Source organism: Chrysemys picta, chromosome 6 (genome assembly GCF_011386835.1).
Source record: "Chrysemys picta bellii isolate R12L10 chromosome 6, ASM1138683v2, whole genome shotgun sequence".
NCBI lineage: Eukaryota > Metazoa > Chordata > Testudines > Emydidae > Chrysemys > Chrysemys picta.
The window spans coordinates 41,447,566-41,472,566 of record NC_088796.1 but is presented as its reverse complement, the minus strand read 5'-3'; the positions used below and the strand labels follow the sequence as shown (position 1 = coordinate 41,472,566).

At 45.9% G+C, this 25,001-nt stretch overlaps 2 protein-coding genes across 12 annotated transcripts in view; both read right to left on the bottom strand.

Annotated features, from left to right (window-relative positions):
- Nucleotides 1-25,001, bottom strand: part of ERBIN (erbb2 interacting protein) — a 229,461-nt gene that overhangs the window by 159,727 nt on the left and 44,733 nt on the right. For 10 of the 11 annotated variants that reach the window (XM_042841744.2, XM_042841742.2, XM_008170647.4 and 7 more), the window contains one exon: nt 19,944-20,058. The exons of the other annotated variant lie outside the window; for it this stretch is intronic. The gene's annotated coding sequence lies outside the window, so the exon portion shown is untranslated. The remainder of the gene's footprint in view (nt 1-19,943; nt 20,059-25,001) is intronic. 11 annotated transcript variants of the gene reach the window in all.
- Nucleotides 3,156-5,441, bottom strand: LOC135972351 (myb/SANT-like DNA-binding domain-containing protein 1). Its single transcript, XM_065550051.1, has 2 exons — nt 4,720-5,441; nt 3,156-3,725 (listed from the first exon to the last, which is right to left on the bottom strand). Exons 1-2 carry the CDS (start codon nt 5,294-5,296, stop codon nt 3,250-3,252), a joined length of 1,053 nt encoding a protein of 350 aa, XP_065406123.1. The 5' UTR covers nt 5,297-5,441; the 3' UTR covers nt 3,156-3,249.

Sequence of the window (25,001 nt, the reverse complement as noted above, 5' to 3'; positions counted from 1 at the left end):
CAACCATTGAGAATCAACCTCTCTTTAGGAACATAAATAAAAAGTATAAAACAAGATTAAAACTGATGATTTAAATCAATGTTTCCTGCTTTGTGATTTAAATCATGATTAAAAACAGTGATTTAAATTAATCTACCCTGTACTACACAGAAAATGCCAGGAAACTACTGAAAATATCTGTAGCCAAGGAGACAGAAGAGAGCCTGGCTCTCCAAACCCAGGGACCTACCATGTGGCTCCCAATGACCCATTTACACACACACACACACACACCTGGGCACTCCATGTGAGGAAGGAGCTCCCGTAACTCCCAGATGGGCAGTAAGATGGGCCAGGCTCCTCAAAACTACCTTCTGGGACCCAGCACATGGCAGCAGCAAATCCCCACTCTGGGTTCAACACACACAGCAGAAGACCCACCCCAGTTTCAGGGACAGGGAATCAAAAGCCAAGCTTACCCCGATACAACCTTCCATAGGTGCTGACTCCATGGGTTGGAGAACCCATGGAAAAAAAAAATAGTGGGTGTTCTGCACCCACCAGCCATAACTGATTGAAGGTGCCACCAAACAGCTGATTGGAGGCTGGAAAAGGAGCTTGGGGGAGGGCGGAGAGCAATAAGTGGGCAGAAGCCTCAGGGAGGGGGCAGAGCAGGGGCAGGAAGAGGCTGAGCGAGGGTAGGGTCTCGGGGCGAAGCAGCAGTGGAGCACCCTCGGAGAAAAGAAAGTCTCAGCATCTAATGCAGCCTGCCTTCCCCCGAATGCAGCCTTTTGCTGTCAGCTAGTGATGTTGTTAGTCCTGTAGCTCAAGCAGTAGCAGTCTGTGCTGCAGTGCTGAAGGGTATGTCTACACTACGAGAGTAGTTCGATTTTACTTGAATCGAATTTTTGGAATCGATATTGCAAAGTCGAACGTGTGTGTCCACACTAAGGACAGTAATTCGACGTTGTGAGTCCACACTAACGGGGAAAGCGTCGACACTGGAAGCGGTGCACTGTGGGCAGCTATCTCACAGTTCCCGCAGTCCCCGCTGCCCATTGGAATTCTGGGTGGAGCCACCAATGCCTTCTGGGTAAAAAAAATGTGTCGAGGGTGCTTTTGGGTAACTGTCGTCATCCGTCCATCACTCCCGCCCTCCCTCCCTGAAAGCGCCGGCGGGAAATCAGTTCGCGCACTTTTCTAGTCAGTGACAGCGCGGACGCCACAGCACTGCGAGCATGGAGCCCGCTGCGACCATCGCTGCAGTTGTGGCCATTCTCAACGCCTCGCAGCTTATCATCCACCTTTCCCAGAGGCAGATGCAGATAAGTCAGGCAAGGAGGCTACGGCACCGCGGTGAGGGCCTGAAGTCTGAGAGTAGCACAGACCTGTCAGAAAGCACGGGACCCAGCGCCGAGGACATCACGGTGGCAATGGGTTATGTGGATGTTGTGGAACGGCGATTCTGGGCCCGGGAAACAAGCACGGACTGGTGGGACTGCATAGTGCTACAGGTCTGGGATGAATCCCAGTGGCTGCGAAACTTTCGCATGCGTAAGGGAACTTTCCTTGAACTTTGTGAGTTGCTGTCCCCTGCCCTGAAGCGCAATGACACCCGGATGCGAGGAGCCCTGACTGTCCAGAAGCGAGTGGCCATAGCCCTCTGGAAGCTTGCAACGCCAGACAGCTACCGGTCAGTCGCGAACCACTTTGGCGTGGGCAAATCTACCGTGGGGGTTGTTGTGATGCAAGTAGCCAAGGCAATCGTTGATGTACTGCTGTCAAAGGTAGTGACCCTGGGAAACGTGGAGGTGATCATAGATGGCTTCGCAGCGATGGGATTCCCAAACTGCGGTGGGGCCATAGATGGAACTCACATCCCTATCCTGCCACCGGACCACCAGGCCAGCCAGTACATTAACAGAAAGGGCTACTTTTCCATGGTGCTGCAAGCACTGGTGGACCACAGGGGACGTTTTACCAACATCTACGTCGGATGGCCGGGCAAGATTCATGACGCTCGTGTTTTCAGGAACTCTGGTCTGTTTAGACGGCTGCAGGAAGGTACTTACTTCCCGGACCACAAAATAACTCTTGGGGATGTGGAGATGCCTATAGTCATCCGCGGGGACCCAGCCTACCCGCTAATGCCCTGGCTCATGAAGCCCTATACTGGCGCCCTGGACACTGAAAAAGAACTCTTCAACTACCGGCTGAGCAAGTGCAGAATGGTGGTGGAGTGTGCTTTTGGCCGTCTCAAGGGGAGATGGAGAAGCTTACTGACTCGCTGTGATCTCAGCGAAACCAATATCCCCATTGTTATAGCAGCTTGCTGTGTGCTCCACAATCTCTGTGAGAGCAAGGGGGAGACCTTTATGGCAGGGTGGGAGGTTGAGGCAAATAGCCTGGCTTCTGATTACGCACAGCCAGACAGCCGGGCGATTAGAAGAGACCAGCAGGACGCGCTGTGCATCCGGGAGGCTTTGAAAGCTAGGTTCCTGAGTGAGCAGGGTAACCTGTGACTTTTAAGTTTGTGTACAGAGAAGCTGAACCTGCCCCCGTTTCTTTACCCAGTTAATGTTGACTATCCTCTCCAGTTACATACCCCCTTCACCCCCTTCCAACACATGTTTAGAAATAAAATCACTTTTACTTTGTTAATGAACACCGTTTTCTTTATTACTGTTTTCGCGGGAATGTTTTAAACCTGGGACGCAGACTGTGGTGGGGAGCGGGTGTAGTGTAGTGACGCAAATGACGCTTCTAAACTCCAGGATTGACAGGCTCCGCAGTGGTGGACTGGTTGTTTCAACGGAGCCTGTCACCCCTCCTGATCGGGACTGTGTGTATGGGGGGGCTATGTGACTTTGTGGCAGGGGGAGGACGGTTACAGATCCCCTGCTGCGTGGCTCTGTGATCCAGGATAAGGACCGCCGCATAAGATCTGTAACTGCCCTCCCCCGCCACAAAGTCACAGAGCAACCCACCCCCCACCACAGAACATGAAAACCACCTCCCAGACTGACCAGGGTAACTAGTGACTGCACTGTGTATGTGCCCTGCTGCTGGACCTGCCCCCGCCTATGTACCCTGCTAAAGGTGACTGTCCTGTCCAATTACCAACCCCCTTCCCCCCCTTCCCCCCCTCCTCCAAAAGGACATGATGGAAACAGTAATTAACACAAACGTATTTTTTATTAGCAACTACACATGAAACTGGGAGGTGAAACTTGGACGGGGGCTTGTGTGAGGCGGGAAGGAAAGGACTTGTCAAATTTTGGGGAATGAGAGCCTTCTACTAATAGAGATGTCTGCAGGGGTGGAGTGAGAGTTTGCACGGACTCTGCCGCCCCTCCTTCTTTGGACTTTGGGTGAGGGGGGTATGGGACTTGGTGGCGGGGGAGGGCGGTTACAGATAGACTGCAGCGGGGCTCTGTCCTCCTGCCTCCGTTCCTGCAGAACAGCCACAAGGCGCCGGAGCGTGTCCGTTTGCTCCCTCATTAGTCCAAGCAGCGTTTGAGTCGCCTGCTGGTCTTCCTGCCGCCACCTCTCCTCCCGTTCCATGTGTGATTGGTGCATTTGGGACAAGTTCTCCCGCCACTGGGTCTGCTGTGCTGCCTGGGCTCGGGAGCAGCCCATAAGTTCCGAGAACATGTCCTCCCGTGTCCTCTTCTTCCTACGCCTAATCTGCGCTAGCCTCTGGGAGTGTGATGCCAGGCTAGGTTGTGAGACAGTCGCAGATGTGGCTGTGGGAATGGGAAAAAGGGAGTGAATTCCTCAGAAAGATAAATGTAGTTGTGAACAAAGAACATAGTCTTTCTCTGTGAACAAGACCATGCACAGCACCTATCACATGCGCACTCAGGACAAGGTCGAATTCTCGGCCTTCGCATTCAGTGCCTGGGGTCTTGCACTGCAGATCTGAGAAGCGGGGCAGGACACCGGCATTTGTGTAGCAGGCAGACATGGTAAGCCGTAGACTTGTGGCAGCTTAAAACTTTAATAGTAGCACTGGCCTCCTTTCATATTGAAAGCAATGCCAGTCCCTGCTGCCAGCAATCCGGCAAGCAGGAACTCTGCCCCTGTCCCACCCCCTCACGGCTGTCCCCGGGAAAGATCCCTGTATGCTGCCCCTCTCCCGCCTCCACCGCGTGGCTGCAAACCAGCAGTTACAGTTCTGTAAAGGAACGGGCAAGCAGTCCCAACACTAACATTCCCCTACCTAATTCAAAGCAGGTCACCATGAGCGACATCACCCTGATGAGGATCTCAGACACTGAGAAAGAAAGAATGCTTCGGGAAAGCCTCCGAAGACCAGGGCCGTATGCCGCCATGCTCTGCAGGGCAATGATCCCGGAGTACTTGATGGTCTCGTGGCGCGGAAACATTTCATACCACGGAGGACCCAATAAGGCCGCTCTCCCCAGGAACCTCATGCAAAGGCTTTCCAATTACCTCCAGGAAAGCTTCCTCGAGATGTCCCAGGAGGATTTCTGCTCTATCCCCGGACATATAGACCGCATTTTACTGTAGCTGCACTGGCAGGGACTAAACACTAGAGCGGCTTGGGCAGAACAATCATGCTAAACTGGACATTGTTAGATTTTTTTTCAATAGTTGCACTGCCCAGGACTGAAACGTTAAGCGCCTAGGGGAAACTAATCATGAGAAACCCATTGTTGTTATTCTTAATATTCCTGTTCTGTTAAAAATAAATGTTTAGATGTTTAAAACACTTACTGGCTGATCCTTCCCCAGATTCTGTGTCCGGGTTAACGGCTGGGGACGGTTGGTAGGGGATCTCTGTAAGGGTGATGAAGAGATCCTGGCTGTCGGGGAAATCAGCGTTGTAAGCGCTGTCGACTGCCTCGTCCTCCTCATCTCCTTCCTCATCTTCCCCGTCCGCTAACATATCCGAGGAACCAGCCGTGGACAATATCCCATCCTCAGAGTCCACGGTCAGTGGTGGGGTAGTGGTGGCGGCCGCACCTAGGATGGAATGCAGTGCCTCGTAGAAACGGGATGTCTGGGGATGGGATCCGGAGCGTCCGTTTGCCTCTTTGGTCTTCTGGTAGCCTTGTCTCAGCTCCTTGATTTTCACGCGGCACTGCGTTGCATCCCGGCTGTATCCTCTCTCTGACATGGCTTTAGAGATCTTCTCGTAGATCTTTGCATTCCGTCTTTTGGATCGCAGCTCGGAAAGCACAGACTCATCGCCCCACACAGTGATCAGATCCAAGACTTCCCGATCAGTCCATGCTGGGGCCCTCTTTCTATTCTGAGATTGCACGGCCATCACTGCTGGAGAGCTCTGCATCGTTGCCAGTGCTGCTGAGCTCGCCACGATGTCCAAACAGGAAATGAGATTCAAACTGGCTAGACAGGAAAAGGAATTCAAATTCAAATTTTCCCGGGGCTTTTCCTGTGTGGCTGGTCAGAGCATCTGAGCTCGTACTGCTGTCCAGAGCGTCAACAGAGTGGTGCACTGTGGGATAGCTCCCGGAGCTATTAGCGTCGATTTCCATCCACACCTAGTCTAATTCGACATGGCCATGTCGAATTTAGCGCTACTCCCCTCGTCGGGGAGGAGTACAGAAGTCGAATTTAAGAGACCTCTATGTCGAACTAAATAGCTTTGCGGTGTGGACGGGTGCAGGGTTAATTCGATGTAACGGCGCTAACTTCAACATAAACGCCTAGTGTAGACCAGGCCGAAGGCTCAGGGTTCAAATGCTAATGATGATTCATTCATGGATGGGGTAGATTGCTATACATATACATAATACAACATTTTTAGACTTTTTGTTTAAAATAAACAACTTTAGAAGTTGCATTTAAAAGGTTACATTAAGAGATTATTTTGGTTGCAATAAATAAATAAATAAATAAATAAAATAAAAACAAAAACATTCTGTCACAGCCAGGTTGTGGTCAGACAGACCTAGTAGCTGGAGCCAGAATCTGCAATCACAAGACAAGAATCAAGAGTTGGCTGAGTCGGGAGATTGGGAGGTCAGAAGTGAGACAAACTGGAGATCAGAACTATTAGTAAGGAACCAGAATCAGGCTGGGTCAGGATACCAGAGGATCAGCGACAGGAGACAACCAAAGATCTAGAAGCACAAGTCAGGTGCCAGATCAAGCCAGTGAAGCAGGCAGTCCAGACCAGGGTAGACCAGTTATTCAGGACAACTTCCTGTTCCAGAGCCTCACACTGGGGCCGGACGTGACGAATCTCAGATAAGCTATTGCCAGCAGGCTGCCACATGGAAGATTGTTGGGTAGCTATTCCCATGCAACTTGTAGACCTGGGTTTGAAACCCATAGGTCATGACATGTGAAAGTTCATAAAACTGGATTTTTGCAACCTCAACATTCTTTTAATGTAGGTGTGACAAGATGGCCGATCCTGCACTGTTCTTGGTGGGGGGAGGGGCTAAGACGCCACCCCTTTCCCCTGGTCTTGGGCGCCGAGGGCCCCGTTAGTGGCCCAGGAAGGTGGTAGAGGAGGGAAGTGCGGGAGGGGTCTGAGTTTGCTCCTCACTCTGAGCCCCAGCCCCTCTCAACCCCTGCGGGTTTCTTACCTTCTTCCCCCTGGGGTGGAGTTACCTTCGGTCCTTAGACACTGGGGGAGGGAGTCTCCCTGCCCTGCTGGGGCAGGGTCTCTCTTACTTTGGTTCTCTGGTCTTTCAAATCTCACAACACACCTCCAAGCTCCAGTCCTCTCTCCTCCCTCCTCCTCCCTGACTGCCTGGAGCAGGGGTTTTTTATTAGGTTCCTGACAGGAATTGACTACAGGTGCTCCAATTAACATGGAGCAACCCTTCCCTAGTCTACAGGGAACCACACCTTAATTATATACTTTCCCTCTACCACTGCTCCCTGGCCCTCCTGTATCACAGGATATGGGTTTCTGGTGAGGTGGAGGGGGCAGATATGTCAACAGACTAGCAAATCTACTTTTCTACACCAGACTTGTCCCCAATTCCCTAACTGTGCAGTCCTGGATTTCAGTTGGTCTGACATTTCCTTGTGGATGTCCTGTTGACAATCTGAAGTGTAGGTCTATTCTGAAAAATGACCCCATCTAACTCTAAACTATTTCTCATATGTATTCAAAGTCATATCTGCTTATGTTAGTAAAAAAAATAAAAATAATACAGTTTTGATCTTAAAAAAAAAACTGAACCAAACAGAACTAAAAGTGAGCTGCATTCTATGCCCTGTGAGTCAACATGATTGTTTACTAAGTACCAAAGTGACATTTGTGCAAACTCACTGATGGGAAAAGGGAACTTGATAGATGGGGAAAAAAATCAACAGGGCCTAATTTGGCTTGCAGACCCTTCATTACTGGTGATGATGCATGTGACAGAAAAAAAACCCACTTGATTCAGACTCCAAGTTTGAGTTTACAGAGCTGACAATTCAGAAAATCGTCTCTTTCCACTTTACAACTGCTCTTACATAGACTAGCAATTAAAAAGTTCTCCCCAGGCAGCACAGAGAGAGGAGCAGCAACAACGTAGCAACTTGCAATATATCTACCTAACTTCAGAAGACCAAGTTGCTATCATAAACGGTTAACTGTAGATGTACTTCTGAGGATGTGGGGGAGCGTAGATTGATTTAAATTACCAAGGTGAAAGCCTCAATTTAAATAATCGATTTTAGTCAACTTCTCCATCTGTACTTCCGTTATTTTTCTAAAGAAAGGAGCATTCTCATGAGTTGATTTAACCATTAAAACAAGTTGATTTGCAACTAAATAGAACCTTTTCACTAGATTTTGTACTTATTTTTGCTGCCAAGGACGGTATATTATAACTATTTTACATTTATTTAAGCAATTATTCACCTTAATATTTTCAGATTCTTATTTATTGTACACTTTTAGTATGTTAGAAAATGGTGAATGATATAGGGCTTATTTACTAGATAATTAGCTATTTGCTCATGATTTGTGTTAAGGTGTATTAGAATAGTAATTGGAATTTAAATAAGCATACAAAAGAGCTTATTTATTTTTATTTAAATGTTTTGAGATTATAAATATAGGCCTTAATATATTGTGTATTAAATTCAGATTTCATCTTAAACAGATTTTTAAAAAGAAAAACTTATAATTTAAATAACCCAATTCTTTGAATTTGGTTAAATTAAGTAAAAAAAAAAAAAATCTGATTTAAATAAATAAATAAATAAATAAATAAACACTTTAATTCCCCCTTCCCCAGTACACGGATTCTTATCCACACTAGTGGAGGGAGAGGAAGGCAAATGGAACTTCGGAAGGAAAAGGCTAGGAGAAAATGGAAGTAATCGAGGAAAAATTTTTTTTTTTAAATTTGAAATAGAGGTTTAAAAACCATAAATAAGTCAATTATAAAAATAAACGGAATGTGGGCCACATTTTCTCTCTCTCTTTCTCACACACACAACCCACCCCTGAATCAAGTTATGGATGAACTAATGTGAAATCTTATTTTATCACCATGACCCTCTTCCCCCCCTCGGGTGTTGTGATATACCCATTTTTGCTTCTTATCTTAAATTAGGCCATGTCTACACTAGAGACCTTACAGCAGCGCAGCTGTACCGATGCAGCTACACCACTGTAAGATCTCTCATGTAGCCACTCTATGCCAACGGGACAGCTGCTCCCACTGACATAACAGTTATCCACACCAGTGCGCCTGTTGGTGTAACTTATGTTGCTCAGGTGGTGGGGGGAGGGGGGAAGGGTTCATACCCCTGGGTGACAAATTACACAGACAAAAAGTGCTGTCCACACCAGCGCTATGTCAGTGGGAGAAGCTCTCTGTTGGCATAGCTACCACTGCTCCTTGGGAATGGTTAAATTATGCCAATGGGAGAGCTCTCTCCTGGTGACAAAGAGCTGCAGCTGCACCGCTGCAGCACTGTATGCATAGACAAGCCCTCAGCACAGAGATGTGTCTTACTTGTGTTTGTAGACTTCCTATGAAAATAAAGCACCAAATCTGCTAGGGACTTTGTGATGTGTAACAAGCTAGCAGTGTTCCATAATACACCCATCCTGTTAGCAAGGAATGAGTTGGCTAGAAGAGTGAGAAGTAGGTGGTGACTCACTGCGACAGGTGGATCCCTAGCTATCACCTATGAGGGAGGGGGAAGGGAGGACTTTGGGAGCAAGATGGTGAGCCGAGGATGTGGAACATATTCATGCAGGGAGGAGAAGGCTTTGGCCAGGACAGTTTCCTGTATAATTGTTTGAAAACTGTTTTGTGAGAGACTTCATTAAACCTAGACCCAGCAAGGGTGAATTTATTTGAAACTAAGGGCTTGTCTACACTGGCAATTTACAGAGCTGCAACTTACTTTCGCTGCCACGCCCCTCATTGAGGTGGGATTTTTAGAGCGCTAGGAGAGCTCTCTCTCAGTACTCTGCCACGACCACACAAGGCACGTTAAAGCGCTGCCGCGGCAGCACTTTAGCATTGCCAGTGTAGACTAGCCCTAACTCTGTACTCATTAAACAAGACTGAGGAATGAGAATTGTTTGGAGTAGGCTTGGAAAGAAGTAGAGTAACTCCCCACTTAACGTCCTCTCGCTTAACATTGTTTTGATCGTATGTCCCTGCTCAATTACAGAACATGGGCCATTTAAAGTTGTGCAATGCTTCGCTATAACATCATTTGGCTACCTGCTTTGTCCACAGCTGGCAGCCCCCCTATCAGCTCCCCTACGGCCCCCCCACAGCTCCTCCCGCCCGCAGACACCGCAGATCAGTGCCTTTCCCCTCCCCCCCCCCCCCCCGCCCACGGCAATCAGCTGGCTTGCAGTGTTCAGGAGGGAAGGGGGAGGAGCAAGGACTCGGCGCGCAGACTCCTCCTCCCTCCCCTGCCTCCCGAAGGCCGCAAACCAGCTGATTACCGCAGGCAGGGGAGAGCCTGCGTGCCGAGTCCTCGCTCCTCCCCCCTCCCTCCTGAACGCTGCAAGCAAGCTGATTGACATGGGCAGGAGGCGGGGGAGGGAAGGGGAGGAGCGAGGATGCAGCATGCGGAGTAAAGGGGGAAGAGGGGGGGAAGAAGAGGCAGGTTAAGGGCGGGGGCTTGGGGGAAGGGGTGGAGTGGGCGGGCGGAGGGTTGAGCCCCCCACCCCTGGTGCTTGCAGAGTAGGGGAAGCTACCGCTGCGCAACGTGCTTCTCCTCACCTACAGCACCGTCAGCCTCCTTGCCTGCCTCATTGTCTGCAGTGCCACTGGGCTGTGCTTGTGTGGGTTAAGGCAGGGGGACCTCCCAACTATAGTACTGTACTGTACGGCAAAAAAAACATTTCCCTGGAACCTAACCTCTCCCCCCCCCCATCCATTTACATTCATTCTTATGGGGAAATTGGCTTAGCGTAACATTGTTTCACTTAAAGTCGCATTTTTCAGGAACATAACTACAACGTTAAGTGAGGAGCTACTGTACCTACTTACAAAAATGTTACCATAACAATAATTCTTCAACTTTATTTTTTTAAAAGTGAATACCATAAAAGCTCTAGTCTTTATATATTTGTCTAAACAGTTAAAGATACAAAATACAATAATTTGATTTCTAATCCAAGAATTTTACTGTTGGACCTTTACAATGGGTCCTGAAAGCCAACTTGCAACTGGAAGTCCACCAAAGTTGGGTGACAGTCCTGTTTGAAGAGAACTACATTAACATGAACTAGGAACCTTTTAGTTCACACCCACAGCATCCACATGGGGGAGTTACAGCACAGCACTTTGATGCACACAGCTATTCACACCCCTGTTGTCCAAAATGCAGGGTACTGTACACCTAGACTCTTTCCTTCCTGCTCTTTCAAATGTTTGTCATGTTGCCATCCACACAGTACAGAGAAGCAGGAGGAGAAAGCTGCTGCAGACAACGGGAGAGAGAGTACGAAGGGACCAGAGTAGGGGGAATGTGATAAGCAGAGAGGGACTGTGGTAGTGTGGGGGCAGAGGGCATGGTAGTTGGCAAGGGAAGAAAGAGGTCGAGAAGGGTCTGAAATAACACAGCACACTCCCCCGCAGAACATGGAAATGAAACTCAGGACTCACCCTGCTGCCAGCAAATATCCATGAAATCCATTAGCAAAGTATGTCTGATCCCCTTTTAGTGTCTGGCCCATATAGAGGATAACAGCCTACTAAACTCCATTCATTCAAATAGTGGACATCTGTACTGTAGGTCTAGTTTCCAGACCTGCCAATGACTCATGTGGGTGTTAATATCTTGCACATGGTGGAATTGTGTGTGCCAGTTAGCTTTTTTTTTAAAATCTAGGTATTTTCGTATATAAAAAACTACATTAAAAACATTAAGGTTGCAAAGTCCAACATGCAAAAATTTGCAAATGTAAATCAATCCTCTTGTGTGATGCAATATGGTATTATTTTTCCCCTTACAGGATTCCTGAATCATTCAGTGCACAAAATAGGTAAGTGCCCATGGAATTAATCAGGGTTGTACAGTATCACCTCAGGCAAGGTATTCCCAGGAGATAAAGGAAAGTGTTATCACTGTATAAGGCACTGGTGAGACCTCATCTGGAATACCATTTGCAATTCTGGTCTCCTACGTTTAAGGAAGATTAATTCAAACTGGAACAAGTGCAGAGAAGGACTGCTAGATTGATTAGAGGATAGAGAACCTACTTAAAGAGAGGAGACTTAAGGAGCTTGTCTTGTTTAACCTAACAAAACAAAGGTTATGGCACAACAACAAATGGATAAACTGACCATCAACAAGTTTAGGCTTGAAATTAGACAAAACGTTTCTAACCAGCAGAGGAGTGAAGTTCTGGAACTCCCTTTCAATTGGAGTAGTGGGGGCAAAAAAAACTTAACTTGTTTCAAGACTGAGCTTCATAAGTTTATGGAGGTGACAGTATAGTGAGGTTGCCTACAATGGCATATGGCCTACTTGTGACTGCTATTAGCAAATATCTCCAACGGCTGGATATGGGACACCAGATGAGGAGGGCTAAATTACTACAAAGAATTATTTCTTATTTCCCAGCTGTCTAGCTGATGGGTCTCACCTTCATGCTAAGGGTCTAAATGATTGCCATATTTGGGCTCAGGAAGGAATTTTCTCCAGGTCAGATAGGCAGAGACCCTGGGGAGTTTTCACCTACCTCTTGCTGACTGAACTAGAGCAGTGGTCACCAACCAGTCGATCGCAATTGACTGGTCAATCCTAGAGAATCTCTCAGTCAATCACGATCTCTGGTGATGCAGTGTGGCTGCCGCTAAGGCAGACTCCTTGCCTACCCTGGCCCCATGCCACTCCCGGAAGCGGCCAGCACAGCCCCAGAGGCCTCCCTTCGTGTGCTGCTCCTGTCTGCAAGCACCGACTTCGCAGCTCCCATTGGCTGGGAGAGCTGCAGGGGGAGTGCTTGCAGAGAGGGGCAGCGCATGTGCCCCTCCGCCCCAGCCCCAGGGGCCGCAGGAGTACATTGGCCCCTTCTGGGAGCAGTGTGGGGCCAGGGTAGGGAGGGAGCCTGCCTTAGCCTCACTGTGCTTGCCGCCAACCAGGAGCCGCCGGAGATAAGCACTGCCTGGCAGGAAGCCACACCCCAACCCTCATCCCTGAGCTCCCTCCTGGAGCCAGAACCCAACGCCCCCTTCTGCTCCCCAACCCCCTGCCTCAGCCCTGGCCCCCTCCCAGAACCAGCACCCTGTAGCCCCTCCTGCACCCCAATACTCTGCCCCAGCCTGGAGCCCCGTCCTGCACCCAAACTCCCTCCTAGAGCTTGCACCCCTCACCCCCCTCCTGCACCCCAACCCCCTACCCCAGGCTCAGCCCAGAGCCCCTCCCACACTGCAAACCCCTCAGCCCCAACCCAGAGCCCGCACCTCCTCCCAAACCCCAAACCCCTACCCCAGCCCAGTGAAAGTGAGTAAGGGTGGGGGAGAGCGAGCGATGGAGGGGGGGGGGATGGAGTTAGTGGGGTTGGGCTTTGGGGAACAGGCAGGCCCAATCCTGGGTTGCCCTTAGATTCAAACGTGATCTTGGGCATTAAAACGTTGGAGACCACTGAACTAGAGTAAATGTTGAATTGTCTGTAACCTGGAGTCTTTAAATCAAGATTTGAGGACTTCAGTAACTCAACCAGTGGTTATGGGCCTTTTACAGGAGTGGATAGAGGAGGTTCTGTGGCCTGCAATGTGCAGGCGGTCAGACTAGATGATCACTATGGTCCCTTCTGGGCTTAAAGTCTATGAATTAATGAGACTTGGCTGCAGGACCCCAGCCACATTTGTTGCGAAATTGGAAAATGTGAAATGAAAGAGGCAAAGGACTGCAGCAAAAGAGGATGGTCTCATAATTAAGGCAATAGAAAGCCACCCTTAATAACTAGATTCTCTGTCTGCTACAGTTCCTACTGGAGACTGGGCAAGTCACTTAAGCCAAAATTTTCACAGGTGGCCAAATAGGTGCTGACTTGAAACATCTGAGGACTTATTTGCAAGAATGCTGAACACGCACACACATCTCCAACTGCAGCTGATTGGAGCTGTGCTGTGAACATACAAAATGCTACAAAAACATTAAGTACAGTACTCTGAAATATCACACCCCAGGCATTTCAAGTTGGGGACCTGAAGTTGCTGGATAAGGCTCAAATTATGAAAAGTAATCACTCTTTGCCTCAGTCCCTTATCTGTCTTGTATGCTTGTTCTTCAATATATAATTGAATGTGTCATTCTATTATAGTTCCATTCCTTAAAAAGTTGCTTAATGTTCCAGGAGTTTGGCCTTACAGGGACAAGATCCCATGCTTTTGACTCCAAATGTGAACAGGTTCTTAAAACTTCTAAGGATCCTCCCAAAAGGAAGATATCACTGAGACACACTGTCAAGTGTCGAGGCATTTTAAAAACAAGGCAATTAAAAACAGGCAGGTTTCAGGAAGTACAATTTCCTGTTTGCATGTCATAATGGTAGCGACAGATACGAGGTTCTTATCTTTCTGCAACAGCTACTTGATTTTACTTGTCCATATACATCACTCCAAAGAATATTTTTCATTCTATTGTGTTTCAAACAAATAGAGATGTTCAATCTGCTATTGAGGTATGATCTGTTTCTATGTGACATCACATTACACTTGAGAAGACTAATACTGCCATTTAATCTCATGGGCTTCAGCCAATTTATAAACACTAAACCTTGGCTCAGTTTCAAAACTCCTTACTAACTGCCATATAAGTAATGATAAAATGTATGGATTATCTTTTTTATCATATAATTTAGAACTACTCTACTATGATGCAAGGCTTTACATTTTCTACAAAAGGCAATTCTAAATAAATGATTTGTTATATGATTGAACTAGAACTTTTGTATTGTCTCTTTGGATTTTTTATAATACAACAGAATCCAGTCATTATTCCTCTTTTGACCCGTAAAAGCTATCCAGGGCCACAAGTAATGTGTGCTGAAGTGCAAACAATTTATTACAGCAATAAAGATTTTTATATTCTGGAGCTATTGTATATTTGCAAGGTAATTATTATTTCTTCAAGTTAACACCTTACTCAAAGGAAGAGAATTTTAAGAATATTTTAATTTCCTTGAGATTTACTAAAAATTATTTTTAATACCTCTAATCAGAAAAAAAACTAACTGTGCAGGTACAGTTTGAAACCATCTTTACTGGGCAAAATAATACATGTGATTTAAAACAAGCTGTCTTTGTATCTACTTAAACAAGAGGATTACTGGGAGAGCACAAGGTGTTTAGAGAGGCAGTGACAATAAATACTCCTAAGGATACTTTCCTTGGGGATGCACCCCCTCAATAAAAGTAAAACACCTTCAGGGATATGAGGTTTTAGAAGGAAAAATACATGGAAGTTGCTGAAACACTAGTACTACCAGAGTCATCTACAAGTTTCTCCCTGTTGTGGAGTCTCTCTCTTTGTCTGAAGGGTGTTTTGACAGAATTTTGCTTTCAGTGGAAATAACTGGCCTCCACCTACAAGGACAGGAATGCCAACTCACACTCCAGTGCATCTTGGAGAATATTTAAGCACATCATCCCAAATACTTGGCTTTCACAGGAGTTACTCATTTGTGCCTCATGACATCCTATCCTCTAGTGATGCATCCAGATCAGTGTATGCCAAACATGGTACCCAAAGAGAGATTTTCCTAGTAGCTTCACTGCCTTCTTTTAATTACCTTCTCTTGTTTTGTAGACCCATCTAGTGGGGACGGCATGGAGAACTAGGCCTATTATAACTCTTTTGAGAAGGATCTTATGTTCTGAGGCATATCTTAACCAAATTCTATTTCTCCTAGTCCTTTTGAGAGGAGGGGGAACAACATCTCCCATCTTTTTGAATATATTATACTGAAAGAACTGACTTCAGTACAGTGTACAGCTGAAAATATCAGAGGCTTGTCAGAACCTTCCACCAAGTACAGTATGTTCCAGTAACAACCCAGGTGTCAAAAACTATGGTAAATCCCATGGTTTAATATTCAGCCTTAAACATCCCTCAGCAAATGCTGAGAGGGAACTGGACTTTCACATATTCTGTCTGTGCACAAAGAAGAAATCCATCTTTTTGACATTCTTAAAGATTTTCTCTTGTATTTTTAAATGCCATATTTTAACATTTTTTTCTACACTGGATCTAGAAATTTAGCAGGGTGCCATATTCCAAGTTTAACATCAGACAAATTATGGCTTCTTTCCCAGAAAGCAATGAATTTTTAAAATTTTACACTAAAGCATCTGAAGAATGCTTAATAAATTCAACAACAGACTACGCTTTGTGAAATAACCAATACACAGTTATAACAAACAGGCACTTCTATAGCAGCTTCTAACCAAGTACTTCAAAGCTCTTTATAAACATTGCTTAGGCCTCACAAGACCCCTATGATGTAGTACATTATACAATCCTGTTTTACAAAGGAAGAATCTGAGGAGACATGCTTGCAGCCACACAAGTCTGTGGCAGAGCCAGGAATAAAATCCAGCTCTCACCTAGTCCTGTCCATTAGCCATTAGGTAATAATGCATCTCTGCTTGGGAGAGAAAAGCATCATTCTCGACTAAAGTTTTCCACACAAGCCAGTTAGGTCCTGATCCACTGAAGTCAGCTGGAGTCCTTCCATTAAACCTCAGTGAGCTTTGGAACAGGTTCTTACTCACTGTCCCTTTTAAGATGAAATGGACAAAGGACTGGACTAATCTTCATATGGAACAAACTAGTATAATGGAGGTTATTAGTTAAACTAATATAGAAATTATAGAAAGAACATTGTACTTGAAATAAAACCTATTTTCTGACATTAAGGAACCTGAGCCAACATAACAAACAGGAAATGGATCACCTCAGAATTAACATTTTGCATTGCTTCTTAAACTTCCAGCTTCATTATGTTATGTGGTACTCTAATGTATGTGCTTACCAATAACCCAATTAAAGTTACCAGTTCATTATATCAGAAACAGCACAAAGAAGAGATGTAAGTTAGTATTATGGAAAAAAAGAAAGTAAGCACCACAATAGCAAAAAAATGAAAGAAAGCTTTGTGACTCAAAAAGCCAGCAACTGAATCTGATTCTTTGCTTTTCAAAATCCTTGTCTACAATATACATTGCAGTGTTTGCTCCAGAACTCAGACACAGCAGCAAGAGAGCACGTTTAAAAAAAACAACCCCAAAAAACACTTGTTAATCTCCTCTCCTCTCCCAGTACACGGAAGCTACAACCTAAGGCTGGTCTAGACTGGGGGCAGGGGAAGAATTCATCTGAGTTACACGTAGCTGAAGTAGATGTACTTAAATCTACTCACCGCGGTGTCTTCACTGCGGTGAGTTGACTGCTGACGCTCCCCTGTCGACTCTGCCTGCACCTCTTGGCCTGATGGAGTACAGGAGTCGACGGGAGAGCACTCAGGCTTCAATTTATCGCGTCTAGACTAGACGCGATAAATCGACCCCTGCTGGATTGATCACTGCCCGCCGATCCAGTGGATAGTATAGACATACCCTAAGTTATTCTCATCTCTCTTTTCCATTACTACTACTTTTGTCTCTGTCTCCTAAATTTACTGCCATGCTACTACCTAGTCTCAACACAATGTCCAATCAACATTTCCTGTACTACCTTTTCTTTATTATAGCCATTGAACAAGCAACAGTCTTGCTGGCTATTTGCATTTAATAGCATGTTATTTCATTTCTAAAATGGCATTTCACCAACAAAATGCTTAATAAAACAGTGTTTTTGCTAGTGAATTACTAAATGTCAAATTCAAGTGAAATCCCTGATGAGAGAGTCAGGAGTTCCTAGGGTGCATCCTATTATCAGCAAAACTGGTGTTCATTAACTTCTGGCATCAGTAGAAGCAGGGGAGGGGATGTTTGCGTTTAATGGGTTTAATTGGCTTTCTATGGTGAAATTACCTAAGAAGGCTGAGACCACCACCTATATTCCAAAAAGATCCAATTAAACTGCAGTCTCAAAGAATTATGCAACAGGCTCCAATTAAACACATAATTTAATATGTATGTATATACATTTGTATTGCTCATATATAGATTGTATACATTTTTATATATAATCACACAGTTCTGGTTATTCCCCCTCCCTTCAGTCGTTGGACTGATGTGAACCTGTCTATTCATCTTTTATTACCCTCAGAGCTTGGAAGCAGACAGGAAGCCAGATGTATCAGCTTTTGCTGTTATAAACAACAACAACAACAACAACAAACGTGCCAACCTCTTCACAGGCTACCCTAAAGAAGAATTACTGGACAAATGCACCACGAAACTAATGATACATTCGTATTTTTATCCTATGAACAGACGACAAACTCCCTCACAGGATTTCCACAACTTCACCATCCATTCATTCAACTCTCTCTAGAATTCTCCCACGTTAGCAACAACTTCCCCAACACCACAGTCAGCTTCAGCTATATACAAGAAACCCACGCATCATCACGCCTATCTTCACAGACCCAATCACCATGCCAAACCAACCAAGAAATCTCTTATCTAAAGCCAAGCACGGAGATTCCACAGAATATGCTAAGGAAAAAGTCTAGGATACACACCTTAACGCACTTAAAATCACCTTGGTCAAACAAGGACACTCCACCAGAGAAGTAGATTACATCATGGAACGGGCCACCCAAATACCCCAAGTGAATCTACTTCATTACAGAAACTGCCAACTGTCACCTATCACCCCATACAGAAACCCATATGGGGTATCAAACAATTACAACCCATACTTAATAGGGATCATATCCTGAAAGAAATCTTTCCTGAACCCCTCTTCTGACTTTCAACCAACCCCCCCCAACCTTACCCAACTCATCATCAGAAGCAAGGTCCCCCCCCAACTCAGGAACACCAACTCAAAGAGGCACCAGACCCTGCTAGAACAGATGCAAAATCTGTAGACATATCTCCATCAATATGATAATCAACACCGCCCACATACATCTTTCAATAAATATGGGTCCCACATATGCCTACCACAACATGTGGTGTACCTCATCCAGTGCACTAAATGCCCCAATAATAACTATGTGGGTGAAATGAGAATCATTATGCTCTCAAATGAACACTCAGAAAAACGATAAAAGACAAAAAATACCATATCATCTGTGGATGTACACTTTTCACAAAGCGATCACTCCATATATGACCTTTCAGTCTTCATACTCAAACCTGAACAACACCTTCAAAAGACTATCCAGGGAGCTTAAATTCATTACTCTGCTAGACACTAAAAATCATGAACTGAACAGAGTCACTGGATTTATGGCTTTTTACAACATTTGTAACCCACTAACCCCCTCTTTTTGTCCTATGACTGCAGAGGTGTGAACGGGCCGCTCTACCTTGAATGGTCCCCTACAATAAGTGCTAACTACTTGTACTAAACACACTGTTCCACCCTGCATTTTGCTGGGATGCTGCAAGTACCTTTCCCAGACCTGAAGAAGAGCTCTGTGACTGCAGAGCGTGTCTCTCTCACCAACAGAAGTTGGTCCAATAACAGAGATCACCTCACCCACCTTATCTCTGCAATACCTGTATTCAGAAAATACAACTTTAAAACAACCGAAATGTAAAGCAGCATATTCACAGCATTTTTAAGTGTGCAGTTACAAAAGATAAAATGTCATTAATAAATATTAAAAAACAGCAGTGGTCATCTCTACCACTCTTCACCAGACTGCAAAAAACACTTCTCAAACAGTTCTTCCATAGGTGGTGGGTATAATAGGTCAGGGGAGGCTCAGCCTCCCCGGCGCAGCTGCTGCTGCCGGATGCCCAGTTGAGGATTTTGGCAGCTTGCACGGGGGAAATTTTTTATTATTATGCCCCATCCAGGTTCCGGGGCAGCTGAAGAGGCAGTACGTATTACTCAACTTCCCGGGTTCATCAGTAGTCTCCCTGGACTCCAGGGAGAGTACTGATGAACCCGGGAAGTTGAGTAGCAGATACCGCCTCCTCAGCCATCCTAGAACCTGCATGGCACATATAAAAGCATATGAAAGCTCAGGTTCTTCGGGAAGAGACAAGAGCTTTTCCCGCGTGGCAGCTTGGGGTCTCAGGAGGAGAGGTGCAGCATTGCTGGGGCGGCTCCAGCCAGTCCATGGTCCTCCAGCGATGGGTGTGGGGAGGGGTGCCTTGGGCAGAAGGGGTGGAGCCAGGGGTCTAGCCTCCATGAAGTGGGGCTCCACCAGCCACTCACAAGTTCTTCCATACTTTCCCTATATGAAGACTCAAAAAGAACATGCTTTTTTTGTTGTTGATTTGTGGTGGGTGGAAGAACAAAAAAACAGGATCAGAGGAAGGAACATACACTAGTGTACATGCCTTCACCTTCAATAACATGACATACTTTTGCATTGTACTTCTCTCCAATCCATTCAGACCGTTACCTACCCGAATCACTCCACCTTGTCCAGTTCACACCATTGCAGCCTGAATCAGTTTCTGAACTTGGATCTCAAACTCAGTGGGATGCAGCAATCAGCTCAATATAACCATCCACATGGAACTGTAAAAAAGACCAGACTTATTTTAATGAGTACATAAATTTTTTTTCGGTCACTAATAGTGCCTAATGAAAATGCAATCAAACTGAAATCAAAAATACTAAGATTGACAAGTAACCATAGGAAATAAGGCAGTGTAGTATCTAAGGGCTTGTCTACAGTGCAACGTTGTTTATAAAACATTTGTCTTTCATGGGTACTTAAAAAAAATCCCCCCTCGGGGAAGACAGAAGTTTTGCCAACGCAAGTGGCAGTGAGAACACGGCCTTGTTGGCAGGAGTGCTCTCCCGCCGACAAAGCTACTGCCGCTCGTGGGGCTGGAAGTATTTTGTCGACAAAAGTGCCGACAAAATACCGATAGAGAGTGTTCACACGTGCTGACTTTTAGTTACACGGCTGTGTTGACACAACCGTGTTGCTAAAAGCTGCACAGTGTAGACAAGCCCAAATTCTAAACCAATAATTTTTGCTCACTGTTGAATATTAATGTGACCCAGCTATTGCTGAAGGGCAAACATGAGCGGAATGCAAAAACAGAACAGAAACAATAAGAGTGATTAATTTTTTTGATTCTCATGCACCAACCAAAGTATTTGGGTTGCAGAGAAGTGTTTGAATTCAAATATAACAAAAACCCATATACACAAAATAGCATGAGAAAACATTTTGGTTTCTAGAACACAGTTAATAGGTAAACAAAGAAAACAATTGAAAAACAACATTTCCAAAAATTAAATCTTGAACCTAAACCAGATGACAGTAAACATTTAAGGATGCAATCTCGGAGAGCATCGGAGGCATATTACAAGACAGAGAACCTGTATGCTGAAAGCATTGTGGTGTGATGGTTCTCCATTGGCCCCTCCTAGCAACAGATTAGGATCAAGAGGCCACAATTATTTGGCAGACCTGTCGGCTGCCCTTCATTTTAGTTTAAAGTAAGGTTTTACGGGAATGTCTGTGGTCATTTATAGGAGGGGATGGAGTTGCTCTTGAATGGTTTGATCCACTTCTATCTGGAAGTTCTGTTCTGCACAGAGAACTCTCTTGTGGAGAACTGCTGCATATTATGTATGTTGAGAAAAATCATTTCTATTATATGGTCCTGGCTAGTATACTGGAATAGCAGCAGCTATAACTCCAAGACAGAACATACCCATCACCTTATCTTCATGACATTTATTGAGACCAACTCAAATAACTTTAGAAAAATATAGCAAGGAACAGGAGGAGGAGGAGGAGGTGGAGGAGGTGGTAGAATTACTGACACATGGTTTTATCATCCCTTTTCAGAACAGGAGGTTACTCACCTGTGCAGTAACTGACATTCTTCGAGATGAGTGTCCCTGTGGGTGCTCCACTCCAGGTGCTCATGCGCCCCTGTGCCTTCGCTTGGAGATTTGTACAGCAGTACCTGCATGGGCCTCATGCGCTGCTGGTGCCTTAACTATGCGTGCGCGGCCCTGACTCCTCAGTTCCTTCTCTACTTCGGAGTGGTCTCCATTGTAGAGAGGAGGAGGGTGAGTAGTGGAACACCCAGAAGGATACTGCACAACAGAGTAACCTCCTCTTCATCGAGATGTCCCTGTGGGTGCTCCACTCCAGGTGACTGAAAAGCAGTATCTCTACGTTGGTAGGGACTTCAGATCTGGTAAGAGTCATAGACAACACAGCTCAGACCATTCAAGTGTCAGTCAAGGATCCCTGAGTAAGGGCATAGTGTTTAGCAAAGGTGTGCTCCAAAGCCCAGGTAGCAGCCTTGCAGATGTCTATGAGGGGAATGTTACGCAAGAATGCAACAGACATTGACACAAATCTGGTAGAGTGTGTCTTAACAGAAGTTGGAAGATGTATCTTCTTTAGTTAGTAGCATAAGCGAATACAGTCTGATATCCGGTTGAATATTCTCTGGCTGGCCATCGATTGAGATAAAAAAAGTTTAAGGGAAGCCCTGAATGGCCTAGTCCTATCCAAATAAAAAGACAATGCTCTGTGAACATCAAGTGTGTGCACTGCTGCTTCAAAAGTGCTTGCATGCAGTTTAGGAAAGAAGGTTGGTAGATGGATAGGTTCATTAAGGTGGAAAGACCAATACACCTTCAGGAGAAATTTGGGATGTGTTCGGAGCGTGACTTTATCCTTAAAAAAAAAAAAAAAGTAGTGTGTGGTGGGTCAGCCATGAGAGCTCCAAGTTCTCCTATGTGTCTGGTGGATGTAATTGCCACTAAGAACGCACCTTTCATAGATAGGTGCAGTAGAGAGCAGGATGCTAGCAGTTCAAATGGCTTTTGAGTCAAACATGTGAGGACCAAGTTTAAGTCCCATGGTAGAGTGCATGGTCTGATGTCTGGGTACAGGGTCTGGATGCCTTTGAGGAATCTTTTTGTGATACGGTGGGCAAAGATAGTGGTGTCACCGATCTTCTGGTGAAATGCTGCGATTGCTGCCATGTACCTTATGGAGCTGAAGGAAAGCCCAGATTGATTGAGCTTCAGAAGGTAGTCCAGTATGATTGGAAGAGGACAGAAGTAGGGGCGATTTGCCTGGCAGAACACCATGCCATGAACCTAGACCATTTATGGATATAGGTGGTGCGTGTAGATTGTGCCCTGCTGTGTAATAGTACAGTTTGCACCTGTGCAGTGCAGTCTAGTTCTTCATTGGAGAACCACTGAGGAGCCCTGCCTTGAGGTGGAGTATTCCTATGTTTGGGTGGTGTAGATGGCCCCTGCATTGGGACAATAAGTTTGGGGGGGGAGGGAGGGGAGGAAGATTGGTGGACAAGTGGACATCCGTGTTAGAAGTGGGTACCACGGCTGTCTGGGCCATGTAGGGGCTATCAGTATGATCCTGGCCCTCTCTGTTTGCATCTTTAATACTATTTTGTGTAGGAGTGGTATTGGTGGGAATGAGTATAGCAGGCTGCTGCTCCGCCTGATCGTAAACACATCTCCCATGGTTTTCCCAGACCCCCTCTGGAGCAGAATCTGGGCCATTCCTTGTTGGTCGCGGTCGCGAACAGGTCCAGTTGTGGATAACCCCAGGTTTTAAAGATGTTGTGTAGGATGGTGTTATCTCCCATTTGTGGTCAAGCAGGAAGGATCAGCTGAGCTCGTCCACTGTAGTGTTTTGTGCACCAGGCAGGTAACAAGGCGGAGATATCGATATTGTGTTGGAGGCACCAATTCCAAAGTTTCATAGCCTCGGTGCAAAGTGAATGGGATCAAGCTCTCCCTTGCCTGTTTATATAAAACTTACAAGCAATGTCAGTCACGATCCTGATCTTTTGGTTCTTGATAAGCGGGAGAAAGTGGAGGTAGGCGTTGTGGACCGATTGGAGCTCTAGAAGATTTATATGTAGTGAGGTCTCTGTAGGGGATCATAGGCCTTGAGTGGTATGGTGTCCCAGCTGTGCCCCCCAACCAATGAGAGATGTGTCTGTAGTAATTATAATTGAAAGGGATTCGTGTAAAAATGGAACCTCAAAGCAGAGGTTGTGTGGGTCGAGTCCACCATATAAGTGAGTCCTTGCTCTTGGTAGGCATGGTGAGAAGTTTGTTTAGTCTGTGTACATTTGGTTTGCAGACTGTAGCTAGCCCAACTTTTAGGCACCACAAGTACAGACGTGCGTTCTTGACCACAAAAGTGCATGCGGCCACGTGGCCTAGAAATAGTAAGCAATCATGAGCCGTGACCTGTGGGCTGTTCCACAGTTTGGCGACCAGATTCTTTATGGTGATGATGCCAGTTGTGGAGTCGAGGTGTGCACCTATGAACTCCAGACGTTGAGTAGGGATTAATGTGGATTTGTTTGCATGCCAAGGCCCTAGAAGCAGTTGATGGTCATCTGTGTAGATCACATGGCTTCCTCATAAGTTTGCGATTTGAGGAGCCAATAGTCCAGGTAAGGGAAGATTATTATGCCTTTTCTCCTGAGGTGTGTGGTAACCACTGCAATCATCTTGGAGAAGACGCAGGGTGCTGTTGAGAGGCCAAAGGGTAGAACCCTGTATTGGTAGTGGTTTGTTCCCAGAAAATATCTGTGGGCAGGGTGTATAGTTACGTGAAAATAAGCATTCCGCAGTCGAGGGCTGAAAACCAATCTCCCTGCTCCAGCACGGGAATAATGGTCATTAGGGTAACCATTTTAAATTTTTGCTTTTTGATGAACTTATTGAATTGCCTGAGGTCAAGAAGGGGTCACCATCCTCCACTTTTCTTTTCCGTCAAAAAACAGTGGGAGTAAAAACCCTTCCCCCTGTGCTGATTGGGTACCTTCTCCACTGCTCCTAGTTGCAGATGATGTTGTACCTCTTGGTGGAGCAAGTGGTTGTGAGAGGAGTCCCTAAAGAGGGACAGGATGAGGTGGGCGGGGGGGGATAGGATAGCCCGATCTGTTAACCTCTAGGGCCCATCTGTGCGTAGTGATGGCTTGCCAGTTGTCGTAAAATAGGAGCAAACGGTGACCAAAGGGTTGAGTAATTAGTGTGAACGCTGGAGTGGATGGGGAGGTCTCCTATGTGCTCGACCAAGGCTTCAAATCTACTTGTTAGGTGGAGGAGGTCGGGATGCTGCTGATGGTGGGGGACGTCGTCATTGAGGCCTAAGTCTCTGGCGTTGATGCTGTTACTGATCGTATGGCCATTGTTATTGTTGTTGTGTGTATGCTGGGTATTGCGGGCGTTGGTAAGACTGATACCTATATTGTCTCCTTCTAGAGGCTGGTGTATGGATGACAAGAGATCTCAGCATAGCCCTGGAATCCTTCATGGCGTGCAGCACCTTGTTGGTTTTTGCTGCAAATAATTTCTCACCATTGAAGGGGAGATCCTCCACAGTGTTCTGTATCTCACTGAGAAAGAGTTGAACCATGAAGCCCGACACAACATCTGTCACGGTGGACCTGGCTGCAATGTCCATAGCATCAAGGTCAGCCTAGAGTGCC